The sequence below is a fragment of the Saccostrea cucullata genome, unplaced genomic scaffold, assembly GCF_032062105.1.
Source record: "Saccostrea cucullata isolate Sc308-1 unplaced genomic scaffold, CSIRO_AGI_Scuc_v1 ctg162, whole genome shotgun sequence".
NCBI lineage: Eukaryota > Metazoa > Mollusca > Bivalvia > Ostreida > Ostreidae > Saccostrea > Saccostrea cuccullata.
In genome coordinates this window covers 168,444-186,678 of record NW_026930272.1, presented here as the reverse complement: position 1 = coordinate 186,678, position 18,235 = coordinate 168,444, and the positions used below count along the sequence as shown (strand labels likewise).

At 33.1% G+C, this 18,235-nt stretch overlaps 1 protein-coding gene across 1 annotated transcript; it reads left to right on the top strand.

Moving 5' to 3' along the window:
* Positions 1–1,728: 1,728 nt before the first annotated feature.
* Positions 1,729–17,926, top strand: LOC134283529 (uncharacterized). Its single transcript, XM_062766044.1, has 10 exons — positions 1,729–1,776; positions 2,657–2,776; positions 2,968–3,102; positions 13,561–13,984; positions 14,160–14,413; positions 14,512–14,786; positions 14,973–15,206; positions 15,462–15,774; positions 16,559–16,890; positions 17,000–17,926. The coding sequence occupies exons 1-9, from the start codon at positions 1,761–1,763 to the stop codon at positions 16,876–16,878; spliced, it is 2,091 nt and encodes a 696-aa protein (XP_062622028.1). The 5' UTR covers positions 1,729–1,760; the 3' UTR covers positions 16,879–16,890; positions 17,000–17,926.
* The last annotated feature ends 309 nt before the right edge of the window (positions 17,927–18,235 follow it).

The window sequence follows — 18,235 nt, the reverse complement described above, 5'->3', positions numbered from 1 at the left end:
GAGAAAAGAGAAAAAAGGCGCATTCACGTTGGCGACCTGGATTCACTCCTCCTTGTGATCAAAATTTTGAATCACTTTTTAGTACGATTTTACAAGTTTTTTTTTTCCTGAATCGGACGGAAGACCTCTCGTTGCTCGCAACGAGATCGTATCTAGTTATTTATACTTTTTGGTGAGAATGAACAACTAGTTTGAGCAGCATTATACCTAAATCGTAATTAAATAGTAAAAGCTCACTCATGCTCAAATGAGTAGTGCTGTTAAGAGGTTAGGCTTATTGAGTTAAAAATGTTGTTCAAAGTAACGTTTGTTAATGACCTATCGATAATTTTTACTCACCACTTGCCAATGAAGGACTGCAAATTTAAACCTGTACTCGGTACTTAGGCCTTTGAGCAATGAGGGGTCTTTTGTGCCAGAAACTACATTTACTGTGAAACGATACCTTTCTCGGTATGGTCACATCTGAAGGATTGGCCTGGGGCCATAAAACTTTTGCGAGCTTACTTTTGATCTCAGTCTCACTTTTCCATGGGATTTAATAGTGAAAAAATAAACTGAGATCAAAGTGAGCTCGTCAAAGTTTTTTAGCTCTAGGCCTGCAATGAAAGTAAACCTCTGACCATTGCGCCACGTGTATCAAAATACACGAGTTATCTAAATATTTCTTTATAGCGAAATTTTCTCTGGTGTTTTCATACAATTGTGTAGCTAATTTATAAAAGCGTTTAAGGTCAAGATCTAGTAAATAACTTGAGACAAATTTTTTGGTGCTAGACCCATTATGACGTCATAATCAATATCAACTTTCTTTTTCCCGTACTTTACGGCTATAGCAGAATTATGTAGAAAATAGGGTATTTTCATGTCATTCAATTTGAAATCATATGAAAAGTAAACTGGATACCTATATTAAATTTGATATTGATTTAAAGAAGAGGCCATGAACATACTAATTACCGTTTTCTGAGAGACTGTAGGCAATCTGGATACGTTTCCATTGCCGAATACGAAAAAAACTCACATATTCATGACTGGTTTTCTTAATTTTTCATTGAAAATGATAGTTTAAAATACAGTTTTTCATCTTGTTTACCTACAAATTATGCCCCGATACACCTTATTTGACCAAGCTAAAGTTGTAAAGCATCAATAAAGGAGTTTATTTCTCAAGTTTGGTAAATCTGTAGGAACCTTTCATTTACTAGATCTTGACCTTAAGTTTTCAAAATCATTTAAGAATAATTACGCCAACTCTATGAGTCTCATCCTTACCAAACGGTAATTTTTAAGAATTGATCTACCTTAACGGATAAACATATGTAACAACAAAAGTACCACAAAAAATTCACTGACAAAATCTAGTGCCTTGCGATGGTACATGTATCTGCCGCTTAAAAACACAATTTATATCAACTTTAAATATTAATAGCATTTAACGTTTTTGGATAATGATAAATTTTGTGATGTCAGTAAATGCATGTTTGTTTTTTAAGTTTTCCTCAGACCTAGTTATTTTGGTTTCTATTTAAGACATTCTCTTTGAGGAAGACTAAATCTAAGGGTTTTCAGCACTTGGCTTTTATCCATTCCAATTACACGGATTTACAATCAAAATCAAAAAAAAGAGCAGAGGTATGATCTTTAATCAGACAGGCTTTATCGATACTAAACTTAGTAACTAGTGACATAATGCACCTTAAATACATAAAAACTTATAGGTAAATAATAAAACGAAAGTATCATTCACCCAAAAAAATATGACAGGGAAAATAGGTAAGTTATGAAAGAAAATACAATTAAGAATATATATTAAAAAGCTATTTTAAATTTTTAACTTATTTATATTTTAATTTTATTTTCTCGAAATTTTAAAACGTAATTTGTTTATTAATTGTTTCAATGAGCACCTAGCTATTTTTAGAACACCTTACTATCGTAGCAGTTTGTTTCTCTATTGTCATTGTTTGTTGTACCTCGTCTATCATCTATATTTTCAGTTTCTTCTCTGCAACAACTGAATAATTTCACCACTTACATTTGGAACAAAATTGTGAATTTCACTTTTTAAAAAAAATATTCCTAGGATTCGGTCAAAACCTCTTCTGACATTAAGTATTCAAAGTGAAACCGTTGGCGTAACTATTATTATCAGGTAGCCCTCAATCAATTTATTATTACTTTGAAATCATAGGTTACATGTTTCATTATTGTCTTATATGGATATATGTTTGGAAAAAAAATCATATTTTGATTTTTTTTTCTTTAGACGTGGAATAAGTGGGAGCACATTTTTATGATTTCACAAAATACGTATGTCAATGAACAAGCGAAACCTTAAAGTACCTAAAAGGAAACATATTATTTTCAATTTTATCAAACAGAAACAAACAGGATCACGAGCGTTAGTCCTTATTGAATATAGATAAATAGTATGGGTTAAGAGTTCTAATTTCAGCTGGGGATAAATTTCGACTTGGTTATATATCTTCTCAGAAACCCATGAAATTCAGCTGTTCGTTCGTCAGGGATCTTGACTCCTTGTTAAAGTTCACAGACATTTTATTGTGAACTTTGGTAACTTTAACAGTGTTCATTTTAGTTTTAACACGAGATTTTGATTTAGATTCTGAATTTTTACTTTAATATTTGTTAGGGTTACTTTATGTAAAGAACACCAAAACATTACAACCGCTATCACAGGAAATAAAATCCTTAATTGGGCAAAAGCAAAGAGTGGTTGATGCTGGCGTTGATGAGGGAAAGATAATAACAGGTATGATTATTTGTTTGGAGCAGATTACAAACAAATTTAAAATATATTAATTAAAGTATGACTCTGAATGAAATTAAAACATATTTAATCCAATAATCATTGTAGAACAATTTTGAATCTGATCGGACTTAAGTAATATATGTATGCGCCAATCGAATAATTAGAAAATAAAAAAAAATGTAATCTTTCAGGAAAACTTAGATCAGTTGCAAAGTCCATTGGGAAGGATCTTGAGCTAGTATCATCTCTGATTGTCATAACAGACAATGTTTTCTGGGACACATTTTGGAAAGAGCCATCAAATAAAATCCAAAACAAACTGGAAGGTAAAAATAAAATTTCGCACCATGTTTATTATGTGTACTTCATATGAAATAAAATACAATGTATGTTCAGATAATATCCTATTCAATTTTAAAAGCATGATAATAATGTACTATAACTTAAAATGAATAGTTCAGCTGCGTAATGTAACCTTACCTGACTTCCCTTTTCGGGTGGCCGCGTTGCGTAGTGAATAAAAGTCTGCTTTGGAGTCGCAGAGTGAGTTGATTTGTACGTCGGGGTTCGAATCCTACTGGAACCGGTCCTTCAGATGAAACTGTAGAGATCGTTGTCCCGTGTCGCGGTAAATAAAAACTTTACTGCTCAAAGGCGTTCAGTGCCATGAGTGCCGAGTAAGGGTCAAAATTTGCAGCTCTCCACCGACAACTGGTAGCGGCTCCGTATGAGTGAAAAATTCTCGAGGGGGACGTTTACCAAAGAAACCTCTTTCGCTGCCAGTGGAAAGAAATTGGACTGGTTTATAAATACTCGTTAATATATTAAGACAAAACATTTTGACGCGATATGAAGTGACTGAGGTGACATCATCTCTGCACATGAATTCCCTTTCATAATTTTCATTAGTAATGGTGTTATCTGTTGTACTGCTGGGTTATATTCTTTTGTGTAAGTTTTATTTTAATTTGTTTTAATCAGAGCTGTTGGGTGATGATGATGATGATGAAGATGAAGGAATTGACTTCATTTTGGTTGTGGTTTGTAACATAAACCAGCTTCTTTTTCCGACCTGTTTTCCTTCTTTTGCCCCAAAAGTCACTGGGATAGGTGAAAACGAAGAATACCTGAGGCATGAATCAAAAGTATATCACATGGTTGTATCTATGGACGACAACACTCCAGGCATCATTAACAGATTGGCCAAGGAAATTGTGGATAAATTCAACAATCTAAATTGTTTTAGTACCTCAAAAGATCAGGTAGATACGGTCACCCCTGTACAGACTCCAATACATAACACACAACCAAAGTTTCCAAGAGTCGAAATAGAGGACGATAACAATCAAAGAAAAGCTCCATACTTTTATTTAAATACAACAAATGAAGATGAAAACTCGAAGGATTCTGGTGTAAAGTATGAAATTTTAAATAGGCTCTTTAGGCGAGACTTTGTTAGGTCAGAAAAAAATTATACAATACAAAATAACTTGGCAAAAATTGACAAAAATGAAATATACGTTGTTTTCTTTGTAGCAGTTTCAACCACTGTTATGAAGCTTCATGGTTCATACTGTTTGCATATGTCATTTTATTCTGAGCAGAATAAATGCCAAGACATAATCTGATGAACAAGAAGAACAAGACGAAGAGGGTAACGCCTATCCACTTGAAAATCCAGGACTATGTCTTTACATTGGTGTATTTGAATACGAGTCTGAGGAAGCTGGTATACTATTACAGAAAAGGGAAGCTTCATCTTGTGAATTTAAAATAATGAAGAATTGTTTTGAAGAGCTAGGATGTTTTGTAAAAAAGAAACTGAATCCAACTGCTAAACAAACAGAAGAATTTTTACAAGAAGGTCAGAGTTACTTTTATTTTGATTTTGGGACATTTATTATTATTTAACAGCGGCAATATATGCCTTAAAATAATTTCCTAAAGTATTTTTGAAATGCTGTAGGAATTAAGTGGTGTAAAATACTGAAGCCTAGCTACTTTGTACTGATTATCAGTACACACGGACAAGAAGTACCCATTGCTATTAAAGAGGCTGAGTCGGAATCCACCGAGCAGCACCCATCTGGAATCATTGATCAGAAGAAACCACCCAGGACTGAAATGGTACATCAGTTGTTCTTCCATGACGGAAAGCCTCTCTTTACTAGAAACATTGTCAGAATGTTTGACCAGCGCAAATGCCCAGCTCTTAAAGGAAAACCCCGTTTTTACTTCATTCAGGTATAAGATTAACTTACTCAAACTTTATTGCTTTATAATTAAATGCATGCATCTGCATATATACGATATGATACGGCGGATCTAATTTTTTTTCTCACGTTCTATATAATTTACTAGAAAAGATTCCAAATTACTAAAACTGACATTGATTTTAAAATATCTCTGTAATGACGGAAATATTTTCAAGGTATCTGTATACATTTAGTCATGCAGAAGCCGATTTGATTCGCACGAACATAAGAATTTTGATCCTGGGGTGATGGTCAGTGTGTTGACGGAAGAAAATGATATTAGATCTGCTCCAGTGAGCTCAGAGTCTATAGATGCCTCCAGGGGTCCCTCAAATAAGGATAAAACAGACGCAAAGAGAAGTGTCAAGAAGCATACAGAAGAAGATAACGAGGCCAGATTGAAGCAAATCCAGGAGGCAAGTAGAAAAGTTGTTTTAAAAAAGCTTTAAAAATTCTTATATTTAATATAAGTATTTCATTTTTCCCCTGATCGGTAAAAAAACGAACTTCAACCTGTCGATGAAAAATCGGAACCTTATGACATTTTAGGTAGGATCTACATATAGTATATACCGTATATCATCTCGTATCTTAAAACTATGTCAAAATAAAAACAAATAGTTATGACAGAACAAGTTTTACTGTGTTCTCAAACAAAATGTGTTTTGTCAATCCCTAGACCCCATTTTGTTTCCTTCAGAAACATGGAAAAAAAATACTTAGTAGATTAAACGAGAACTCCACATACATATTTTGGAATATACAACATATCTCAAGGAGCATACAAAAAGAACACCACATGAAGCAGAAGGAAGAGAGGAGACGGCCACCAAGTTATCTGAGACTTTACTTGCTGAAGGTTTCACATTAGATCAGGCAAAGGAAATTAAGGAGAAATGTCGAAGATTTGAACAAGAAATTCTGGATTTCTTTTTTCCAGGGCCTACCATAAGTGATCCACCTCCTTGTGTCAATGACTCTTTAGTTATGTTTGCCTCTGCTCCAGGTATGATATCATGTATATGGACAGTATTCTCCATGAGTCGTTTAAAAATTTGCAGTCGCCACAATATACCTTTTGGGGTGCAGTAAAATTATCTGAACCACTTGTTCATTTAATTAAACCCACGTTTTTGGTGTTGTTTTGAATATCTCAATAGTTCATTTCGAAAATACTATTTATGTGCTTTGAGTTACATCTATATTTTAATCGATGGAAAAACCCCGTAAGTATATACATTTGCCTGTTATTGAAAAATAATTTCTTCGTAGGCTATTGTTTACTTTTTTTAGCTCACCTGAGCCGAAGGCTCAAGTGAGTTTTTCTGATCACATTTTGTCCGTCGTCCGTCCGTCTGTAAACTTTTCACAATTTCGACTTCTTCTCAAGAAGCACTGGGCCAATTTTGACCAAACTTGGTACAAAGCATCCTTGAGTAAAGGGAAATTCAAATTGTAAAAATGAAGGGCCATGTCCCTCACAAGGGGAGATAATCAAGAAAAGACAAAAATTGGGTGGGGTCATTAAAAAATCTTCTTCTCAAGAACCACTGGGCCAGAAAAGCTGAAACTTATATGGAAGCATCCTGGGGTAATGTAGATTCTACATTGTTTAAATCATGACCCACGGGGGTAGGGCAAGGCCACAATGGGGAATCAAAGTTTTACATAGAAATATGTAGGAAAAATCTTAAAAATCTTCTCAAGAATCACTGGGCCAGAAAAGCTGAAACTTATGTGGAAGCATCCTGGGGTAATGTAGATTCTACATTGTTTAAATCATGACCCACGGGGGTAGGGCAAGGCCACAATGGGGATTCAAAGTTTTACATAGAAATATGTAGGAAAAATCTTAAAAATCTTCTCAAGAATCACTGGGCCAGAAAAGCTGAAACTTATGTGGAAGCATCCTGGGGTAGTGTAGATTCTAAATTGTTCAAATAATGTCCCCAGGGGGTAGGGCGGGGCCACAATGGGAAATCTAAGTTTTACATAGAAATATATTGGAACAATCTTTAAAAATCTTTCTCTCAAGAACCACTGGGCCAGAAAAGCTGAAACTTATTTGGAAGCATCCTGGGGTAGTGTAGATTCTAAATTGTTTAAATCATGACCCCCGGGGGTAGAGCGGGGCCACAATTGGAAATCAAATTTTTACATAGAAATATGTAGGAAAAATCTTTAAAAATATTTTTCTCAAGAACCACTGGGCCAGAAAAGCTGAAACTTATGTGGAAGCATCTTTGGTTTGTGTAGGTTTCAAATTATTCAAATCATGACCCCTGGGGTAGGGTGGGGTCACAATATGTATTACAATGGGAAATCGAGGAAAGAACAGCATGGTCAAAGCTTCTCAGGTGAGCGATGTGGCCCATGGGCCTTTTGTTCGGTGTCGAAGTTATTAGCGTTGTTGCTGTTTCAAGCGTTGACTTCATTGGTGAAAACTGTAATGCATTACATTCCAAAGCAATGTTTACGTGTTATAGACTATTTTTCAGGAAAGGAGGCTTACAACAGAGCCAATCAAGGAGGGTGGCTAATCAAAAACCGGGAAGCTCAGCTGAAGAAATCTTTGGGGATGAATCCAAGAACAATTGATCTCCTGGCTGAGTTGACCAAGGTCTCCTGTAGAATGGCTTTTAAATATGAAACAGATACAGACGCCAGTGAGAGCAGTGGGCATAAGTCAGTTCCTTGTCTGTACCATAGACTCAGCAGGGATATCATTATATGGCCAGAGGAGATTAAAAGGGCAAAGGAGCTTCTTGAGAGTGACCAGAGTGGAGAATATAAGAAATTTTTCCAATGGTTAAAGTAGAAATTAGCAAAAAAGAGATGCCCAAAAACCACCATGATGCAGAGAAGAAAAATTTGTATTGTATATTAATTTCTGACCATCAGATTTGGATTTTTTCCCATGAATTTACCTTAGGAGGATGTAATCAAGGTAGATGAAGTGACCTTACAACAATGAGAATTGATGGAGTTTAAACTTGAAGTTTTGTCTAGACGGCGGAAAACTTCATACATAGTGCAAATGTACTAGGGGGTCGTCTGGCCCATAATCTTGTTAAGGTAGAATATTAGCAACTTTCTCTGGGCACATAGCTACATGTAGTTTATTATCAGGAGATGTAAATTGTCTACAACAACCTCGCTGGAAAAATAGTTTCGTTTGGCAATTTTAAAATTTTATTAGAGGAAAAATTGGAATGTCCCAAACACATCTTTTTTATTATTACTTCTGCAACCCAACCCCACCTCAATCCCTATAATCAAATTCATAATTGTGTTGTTGTTGTTGTTATGTAAATTATAATATACAATACACGTATATTAACTTTAATTTTCTTCCTTTTATTTTTTTTTTCTGATTCCCTCTTTCTACAATGAGGGCAGTTTACAATACATTAACATTAACTACCTCTGACTTTCAATCTTTCGTATCAAACAAGTCATTATAGTTTATACTAATATCAAAGTACATATCGATACGCTTTTTTCATTATTTTTCTAATACTAGTATTTAAACTGCATCCTGCATTAAACTGCCTCCATCCATTTTTACATAATTTGCCAAAAATTGGTCTAGAAAAATCTTATTAATTGCAGTTTATACTTTTGATTTATTTAGGTTTATATAAAAACAATTTCAAACTTGCCACACTTTCAAAGCATTATTCACTCATTTTCCTGTATAATTGCAAGTATCGAAAACAAGGCCATGTAGAACTCGAACAATTAAGGCTGTCGCTGGTGCTCTTGATTGTAGTCACGTGCTAAAATACAAAAGTTTTGAGAGAACCCTAATAAAATTGGTGATAAGCTCCGGGGTACAAGCCTATTTCACGACTTCTGATGGTGTATGGTTGTTAGGAAACAATCTCTAGTTTGGAGGGATCACAGGTATAACAACCAATGGAATATTCTATTTTTGATATTATTCCCATATCAATAATGTGTCATATAGTGATTACTTTTCAAACAAACAGGAGTAAAGTCAGCAAGGGAGTACACATAAAGCCATAAGACAAATGCATGACTGCTTTTCTTGCTCCAGAAGTGATCTCATAATATGACATATACTAGTATGTAGTATGGTAATAACAACTGTTTTCTGTTACAATTTGCTCACTGGTTATTTATTCCATGTGTAGTTATAATTAAGATCTTTTCTTTCAGATGAAAACATTTTGCATTCCCCCTCCTTTTTGTTGGAACTTTTTTCCATGGGTGGTTTGATAGATTTTCTCTTAAACTTTCAGGGATGATAGAGAAGAATATTCTTAGCCGTGTTCTTTCTTGCTCAAGGTTTGATCTCATAAATTTGAATCCAATTTGCCATATAAGTACTACTAGTTAGATCTGTATTTTTGTTACTAGATGCAGATTTATGATATATTCCATGCCTTATTATGATTTAGGTTTTTATGACTCTTTCGTTTTAGATAGAAGAATCATTTGCAACTTTATTGTGATTTTACTATTTATTTCCTCCTTATTTGTCGGTTCATTTAAACAATAAAATGCATTCTTTGTTTGTTATTACTGGAATTAACGGAAGCAGCTGTTGCAGAAAAAATACATAACCCGCGTAAACGGGTTATGTAATTTTTTTCTGCAATAGCTGCGACCGTTAATTCCAGTAATAATAAACAAAGAAAGCCATTTTATTGTTTATATTTATATCTGTTTAATTAATCATTTATAGTAGGATTAAAAAGATTAATTATTGTATTAATGATGCGAATGTCTTTATACGTTTCAATGATGGAACAGCCACTGATCAAGAAATCTGTACTGGCGACATGCCTGATGTAGTTCATGCAGTGATTAACGCAATGGGTTTTCTTAATAAATAAAGGAGAAAATTTTCAGTGGATGTAAATATTGTATGTAGAAATACTTTGATGAATTTTCTATTACGATATTTTGAGTTCTTCGGGTCAAACAAATATACGTAAAGCTAATTATTTGTTTTATTTAATTTGTATTTCAATGTCTATGGAACTTTAAGGTACTATTTTTTTTATCAAGTAATATCTAAGCCATTAATTTTTTCTCAATAAAATCATGTTTGTCGCCTGGGCAATACATGTAAATGGCTTATTATTTGACTGTTCCAAGTACTTATCATGTGCATGATTCAGATCTGCTATAATGATAGAAGTATTAATGAATAATGAAAGAATGTGATTGATTTTATTAATCAATCTTAATTATCACTCTTAGGGTAACTTCCCTCCTGTAATACATTGTTATTTTTATATCTGTCTGTGATCATATTATACCTTGGTATTATTTTAATAAACTATTAATTCCATTGACATTTTATGCTCTCTATATATACATTAAATGATATATTCAGTTGAATTAATGGTTGTTTTATGTGAAATATTATTCTTTAATTATCCATAGCATTATACCTAATACGTAAATGAAATAATGAAAACTCACTCCTGCTCAAATGAGTAGTTTTTGTTTGATGTTAGATTCATTGAGTTAAAAATGTGGTTCAGAGTAACGTTTCTTTGTTTATTCAGTAATGACCTATTGTTGATTTTTTACTCATTTTAGATGCAACCGCTTGCCGATGAAGGGCTGCAAATTAGACTTGTGCTCAGTGCTTTTTGTTCCAGAAACTAGTGTGACACGGCACTTTGGTCTGTACGGTCATACCATATAGCGGGGTATTTTAGCGGGGTGCTTATTTTGGCTTATTTTGACGTTTTGATGGTAGCCTGCTAAAATTTTAATCGCTAAAATAGTCAGTACTCTTCTTAGTGTTCATCTGCAAAGAGATGGATCACTCTATCCGCTTAAATAAATGACGCCAAAATTGATGGCATACCTATGAGCAAGCAAAACGCCAAATTTTACACCCGCCATAAAACCGCTTTATGGTACCTGTAGGACTTGCCTGGAGGCCATAAAACACAAAAGCTCACTTTTGATCTCAGTTTCACTCTAACAAAAGAAAAATATAGAGATCAAAGTGAGCTCGTCGAAGTTTTATGCACGGCACGCAGTGAAATTCGAATCCGCGAAGTACAAAGGATCAATTCTTTAACCTGCGATGAAAGTGAACGTTAGACCATTGCGCCACGCTTATCAAGGTAGACGAGGTACCCAAATACGACTTTAAGGCAAAATTTTTTCAGGTGTTTTCGTAAAATTGTGTAGCTAATTAAAAACATTGAATTTTTCAAAATAATTTAAGAATAATTATGCCAACTCTATGCGTCTCAGCCTTACCAAACGGTAATTTTCCAAGAATTAGCCTACCCTAAGGGATATAACCACAAAAGTACATGTACCACATTAAAAAATTCAATGATAAAATCTTCCTTGCAATGATATCTGCCGCTTAAAAACACAATTTATATAAAAAAAAAACTTTTAATATTAATTATATTAACATTTTTGGATTATGATAAATCTTGTGAAATCAGTAAAAGCATTTTTTTACAGTTATCCTCAGACCTAATTATTTTGTTTCCTACATACAGTAAGACATTCTCTTTGAGCTTTGAGGAAGATTTTGTTTTTAGCATTTGGCTTTTATCCAGTCCGATTACTAGTACTATTTAAAAATAGAAAAAAAGAGTAGAGGTATTATCTTTAATCATACCGACTTTATCTATACTAAATTTAGTAACTAGTGACATAATATACCTTAAATATATGAAAACTTTGTAGGTAAATAATAAAAAGAAAGTAGTCATTTACCAAAAACAATATGAAAGGGGAAATAGGTAAGTTATAAAGGAGAATACAATGAAGAATATATATATATATATATATATATATATATATATATATATATATATATATATATATATATATATATATATATATATATATATATATATATATACATTGTATATATATATTCCAAAGCTATTTTACATTTTTGAACTTTCATTTATTTTTCAAAATTTTAAAAACCTATTTTGTTTGTTAATTGTATCAATAAGCACCTATTTTCAGAACACCTGACACTTGCAACAGTCCATTTTTCTATTGTCGTGTTAGTTGTATATCAGCTATATTTTCAGTTTCTTTTCTGCAACAACTGAATACTAGTAATTTCAACTACTTATATTTGGGTAGATGCTGGGGGAAAACAATTGAGAATTTCATATTTTTTAAAAAATATTCCTCATTAATTATAAAAGCTAGGGTTAAGAGTTCTAATTTCAGCTGGGAATGAATTTCGATTTGGTTATATCTTCTCAGAAACCCATGAAATTCAGCTGTCCGTCAGGGATATTGACCCCTTGTTGAAGTTCACAGTCATTTAAAAAAAGTTTAATAATTTTAACAGTATTCATTCAAGTTTTAACTTTAGATTTAGATTAAGATTCTGAATTTTTACTTTGATATTTGTTAGGGTTACTTTACGTTAAGAACACCAAAACATTAAAACCGCTATCGCATGAAATAAAATCCCTAATTGAGGAAAAGCAAAGATTGGTTGATGCTGGCATTGATGAGGGAAAGATAAAATCAGGTAATTATCTGATTGACTCAGATTTACAAACAAATCTAAAATAATTTAATTAAAGTATGAGTGACTTTCAATGAAAATAAAAACATATTTAAGACAATAATAATTTCAGAACAATTTTGAATGAGATCGGACTTTAGTTAATTAATAAAGGTATGCGCTAATCGAATAATTAGAAAATCAAAAAAGATATCTTTCAGGAAAACTCACATCAGTTGCAAGGACCTTTGGTCGGGATCTTGAGTCAGCATCATCCCTGATTGTCATAACAGACAATGTTTTCTGGGACACATTTTGGAAAGAGCCATCAAATAAAATCCAAAACAAATTAGAAGGTAAAAATAAAATCATTTGCCATATTCATCATGAGTAATTTTTTAATGAGATAAAATAGATATGTTCAGATAATTTTATATTCAATTTTAAAATCATATATGAAAATAATGTTAGATAACTTAAAATGAATGGTTCAGTTGCATAATGTAACCTCACCTGACTTTCCTTTTTGGGCGGCCGCGTGACGTAGTGATAAAGAGAGTCTGCTTTGGAGTAGTGGAGTGAGGAGTTGATCTTTACGTCGTGGGTTCGAATCCTACTGCGGGACGTGGTCACCAGTCTTTCGGATGAGAATGTATAGACCGTTGTCCCGTGTCGAAGTAAAGAAAAAAAAATACTGCTCAATGACTTTGAGTGCCATGAGTGCCGAGTAAAGGTCAAAATTTGCAGCTCTCCACCGACAAGTGGTGGCGTTTCCATATGAGTGAATTTTTCGAGAGGGACGTTAAACGACATTAACAAAGAAACTTCCTCTTTGGCTGCCAGTGGAAAGAAAATGGACTATGTCCTATAAATACTCGTTAATTTAAGACAAATAAAAGATTAAAAGGATATGAAACGACTTAAAGGACATTATCTCCTCAAATGAATTCCCTTGCAAGAATTTCATTGGTCATGGTGTTATTAGTTGCACTGCTGGGTTATTCTTTTGAGTCAGTTTTATTTTAATTTGTTTTAATCAGAGCTGTTGGGTGATGATGAAGAAGATGAAGGAATTGACTTCATTTTGGTTGTGGTTTGTAACATAAACCATCTTCTCCTTCCGGCCTGTTTTCCTTCTTTTGCCCCAAAAGTCACTGAGAGAGGTGAAAAAGAAGAATACATGAGGCATGAATCAAAAGTATATCACATGGTTGTATCTATGGACAACAACACTCCAGACATCATCAAAAGATTAGCCAAGGATATTGTGGACAAATTCAACAAACTTATTTGCTATAATACCTCAAAGGATCAGGTAGATACGGTCACCCCTGTACAGACTCCAATACATAGCATAGAACCAAAGTTTCCAAAAATGGAAATTGTGGAAGATCACAAACAAGCTCCATGCTTTTATTTAAACACAACGGATGAAGATGAAAACTTAACAGATTCTGGTGATAAGTATGTTTGTTTTTATTCAATCGTAACTTTTTAGACTTCAATTTACTTATTTCTTCAGAATTCTTTTTAATATTTAAAAAAAGAACTTTTATGTATTGAATAAACACTTCGCAGTTTCAACCATTGTTACGCAGCTGCATGGATCTATATTATATGCATATCTTATTTTGCTTAGAATAAATGTCAACGCGACGTACTCTGGTGAAAAACACGAAAATGGAAACGCCTATCCCCTTGAAAGTCCAGGACTCTGTCTTTACATTGGTGTTTTTGAATTCGAGTCTAAGGAAGCTGCTATATCATTACAGCATAGGCGTCCTTCAGCACACGAACTTAAAATAGTGAGGAATTGTTTTGAAGAACTTGGATGTTTTGTAAAAAAGAAACTGAATCCAACTGCTCAACAAACAGAAGAATTTTTACAAGAAGGTTAGAGTTACTTTATTTTGATTTTTGGGGCATTATTTTTTAACAGCCATAAAATCTTCTTCAGTATAATTTTCTTAAATATTTATGAAATGCTACAGCAATTAAATGGTGTGGAAAACTGAACCCAAGCTACGTTGTGCTGATTATCAGTACACACGGACAAGAGGTATCCATTGCTATAAAAGAGGACAAGTCAGAGTCAACTGAGCAGCACCCATCTGGAATCACGGGTCAAAAGATAAACAGGACTGAAAGGGTACATCAGTTGTTCTTCCAAGATGGAACGTCTCTTTTTACCAGAGACATTGTCAGAATGTTTGACCGACGCAAATGTCCAGCTCTTAAAGGAAAACCCTGTTTTTATTTCATTCAGGTAATAGATTATCTGTTTAAAACTTAAGTGTTTTTTAATTAAATGCACCTGCATGTATATGATCGATCAAATTCACCCCTGTTCTATATGGCTAAACAGAAAAAATTCCAAGATACCAAAATTCTGGTATTGATTTAGAAATATTTGAGTTATGTAGAATTTTTTAAGGCATTTGTATACTTTTAGTCATGCAGAAGCCGATTTGATTTACATGAACATACGAACTTTGATCCTGGGGTGATGGTCAATGTATTGACTGAAAAAAATGATATCAGGGCTGGTACAGAAAACCCTGATTCTGTAGAAGCCTCGGGAGTTACCTCGCATCAGGATACAACAGATGCCAAGAAAAGTACCAGAAAGCAAACAGAGGAAGATAAAGAGGCCAGGATAAAGCAAATCCAGGAGGCAAGTATAAGAGTAAACTGTTAAATAAATGATTTTTTTTTAAAAATTGTAATCTTACGTTGGCATTATATATGACAATACAGAAATACACTTAAAGGTAATATAGTAAGTTGTCTCTAAGACTTTAAAACAAAGATAAAAAAAATTAAATTCCTGTGGGAACCTTAGTTATGAAATAAACTAAGCAATTAATTGTTTTATAGTGAGGTATTGAGTTTCTTAATTCGTTTTTATATTTTCAGTTGATTGTGAGAACCAATTTAAAAGAAATTGACATTTCTTTTACAGTGGCTTGAAAAGGAAAAACTTTACACCAAAATTTTGAACTACACAGCATTTCTTGTGAAGGTTAATCCACCCACCTTAACACATGAAGCACAGAAAACAAATGACAAGATGGCCACTCATTTATCCGAGACTTTACTTGCAGAAGGCCTCTCAACTGACCAGGTTACAAAAATTAAAAAGGAATGTCAAGGATATGAACAAGAGATTCTGGATTTCTTTTTCCCGGAGCCTATTATATGTGATCCACCACCCTGTGTCAATGATACGTTAGTCATGTTTGCCTCTGCTCCAGGTAGGATATACCATATAAGTAGACATTTTTAACGAATTTTTAAAGTGTACAATAGATACAATTATAATTTACAGTAAAATACTATAATAGCAACGGCAAAGGTTTTCCATATCACGGTAAAAAAAATCTTTACCACCTGTAGATTATCACCAGAACATGAATTTGATTAAAACAAGGGTTAACAAAAAGTTAATAAACTTATTCGATAAATTTTAAACTAAAAGTTGAATTTCTTCTCAAAAACAATAAGAACATGATTTATAATATACCAACATCCTAATGCAATGTGAATTCAGATTCTTTAAATCATCCCTCAATGGGAAGAGTGGGGTCAAAGTAGGGATATGTGTTTTGTATTGAGATATTTTGGGAAAAATCTGAAAAAATCTTTTAAAGAACAGATTATATTTAGTCGTATTTATGTACGTTGTTTATGTTTCATTAGGAACGAATTTTTATAGCAACACCAACCCAGTTACTTCAGTATACTAGTAACCTGGGTAGTTACTGAGTATTAAATTTATTTCTTATGATTTAATTTTCCATTATGAAGAGTGTAGAAAATGAGATAAGTTTACCTTAAATACACCAAATTGAACATTTTTAAAGCAATTTCAGGCGGATTGAAACGTTTTTGACGTTACTTATTGTAACAAAGGCAATAAAGGTTAAAGGTGAAGACATAAACTAATTTTTATCCAATCAAATGACGCGTTACAGCCAACAGTAATCAATAGATAATATGCTATAGCAGAATACATGAAACTTGCACTTTTAAATACAGGAAAGGAGGCGTATAACAGAGATAATCAAGGAGGCTGGCTGATAAAAAATCTAGAGACTCAGCTTAAAGAAACATTGGAAACAGACCCAGAAAAAGTTGATCTCCTGGCGGAGCTTACAAAGGTCTCCTGGAGAGTGGCTTATAAATACGAGACAGATACATACGCCAGTGAGAGCAGCGGGCATAAGTCTGTACCTTGTCTGTACCATAGACTCAGTAAAGATGCCGTTATTTGGCCAAAGAAGATAAGGGCGGTGAAAAATACTTATGAGAAAGATGAGAAGTTAAAGGACTTTTTGAAGTGGATTGACAGCAATTAAACACTTTGAAATGTAAATCTAAAATTTTATCTGAAATATTGATATCTGTCTTGTAAAATTGTTTTTTTTTTTCAATTACCCACTCCTTATAATTTAAATTGACGATAATTTTATTTTTCAGTTCAATCAAATAAACAGAGATGTTAAGCCAAAAGAAGCGTAAGACTAGCATATACATGACTGATTTTCTTGCTCAATGTCTGACATCATAAATGATCTTATATTGTCATTATTACGTATTAGTATTGATTTTCCTGGTAACATTTGCTGATTCAGTATAACCCTTTAAAACAGAGCTCCCTGTTATCTAATAGTATTTTATTTTAAGTTTTTATATCTCATTCTCCATGCTCTTGATACAGGTATGTGTTAGTAATAGGTTTTTTGTACTGTGATATTGTATGTTGACAAGAAAAAATGAAGTTTAATGATTGCAAGTCTTTACATATATATCAGAACATACCTCTCTCTTTCTATCTGTTATTATTATTTTTCATAAGCGCAGAATGTTAAGAATTTTTACTTGGTACAAAAGAGTGTTTAATTGACAAATACATATATAACTGTTTTCATTGCTCAAGGTCTGATCTTATAAATGAACTCATTATAACGTCTACATGAACAGTTATTTTTTTTCCTGATAACATTTGATTGTTCTACATTTACCAAATGGAGAAAACTATGTCATGTTTTAATTATTCAAATGTTCAAGTTTTGATCTCTTCATCTGTATGACACATTTACCAGGTGTCTTAGTGAAGGTCTTTCGTAGTGAAATTGTTAAATGACAATAAAATTGAGTGTTTATTAATTAAGTCATTTTTAATGTTGACTACACTCTTTGCACATGTTATTTATATAAACATCATTATATGTGACCATAATTTTATGTCTGTATTATACAATTATTGACTTTTGATGAGGTCTACTTGGGACTATATACGGACTTGGTCAGGTATTGGTTTACAAAGGCCGATGGCAACTAATACCAGATCAGGTCCGTTAAGTCACGAGTAAACCGAATTCAAAAGTCAATAACCGTTTAATTAAATAAAGAATTTAAAACATTTTTGACAGTTTTAGCATGGATATTTTTTTTTGAACGTGAAAGAAATGGAATATGTAATAAAGGAAACAATTTTTTTTTTTTTTTAAATGTGCGTTTTACGGTTTTAATGTTTCATCAAGCTATACATTATGTAGATCCCTTGCATGTTTTTTTTCGACCAACGTACTGGATATGCGTCATTATGCGATGTACTAATTAAAAAAGTATCTTGTTTTTTTCTGGGATCAACCTTATACTCCTTTCTCTACACATCGCTAGAATTCGTTCTCGATAGGAGCAGCTTTTTAG

What these genes read in the sequence shown, in the direction of transcription:
- LOC134283529 (XM_062766044.1), top strand. An exon ending in TGAGGGAAAGATAATAACAG is followed by an intron (nt 2,777 to 2,967) that starts GTATGATTATTT and finishes GTAATCTTTCAG; the next exon opens with GAAAACTTAGATCAGTTGCA. An exon ending in CCTGTTTTTATTTCATTCAG is followed by an intron (nt 14,787 to 14,972) that starts GTAATAGATTAT and finishes GTATACTTTTAG; the next exon opens with TCATGCAGAAGCCGATTTGA.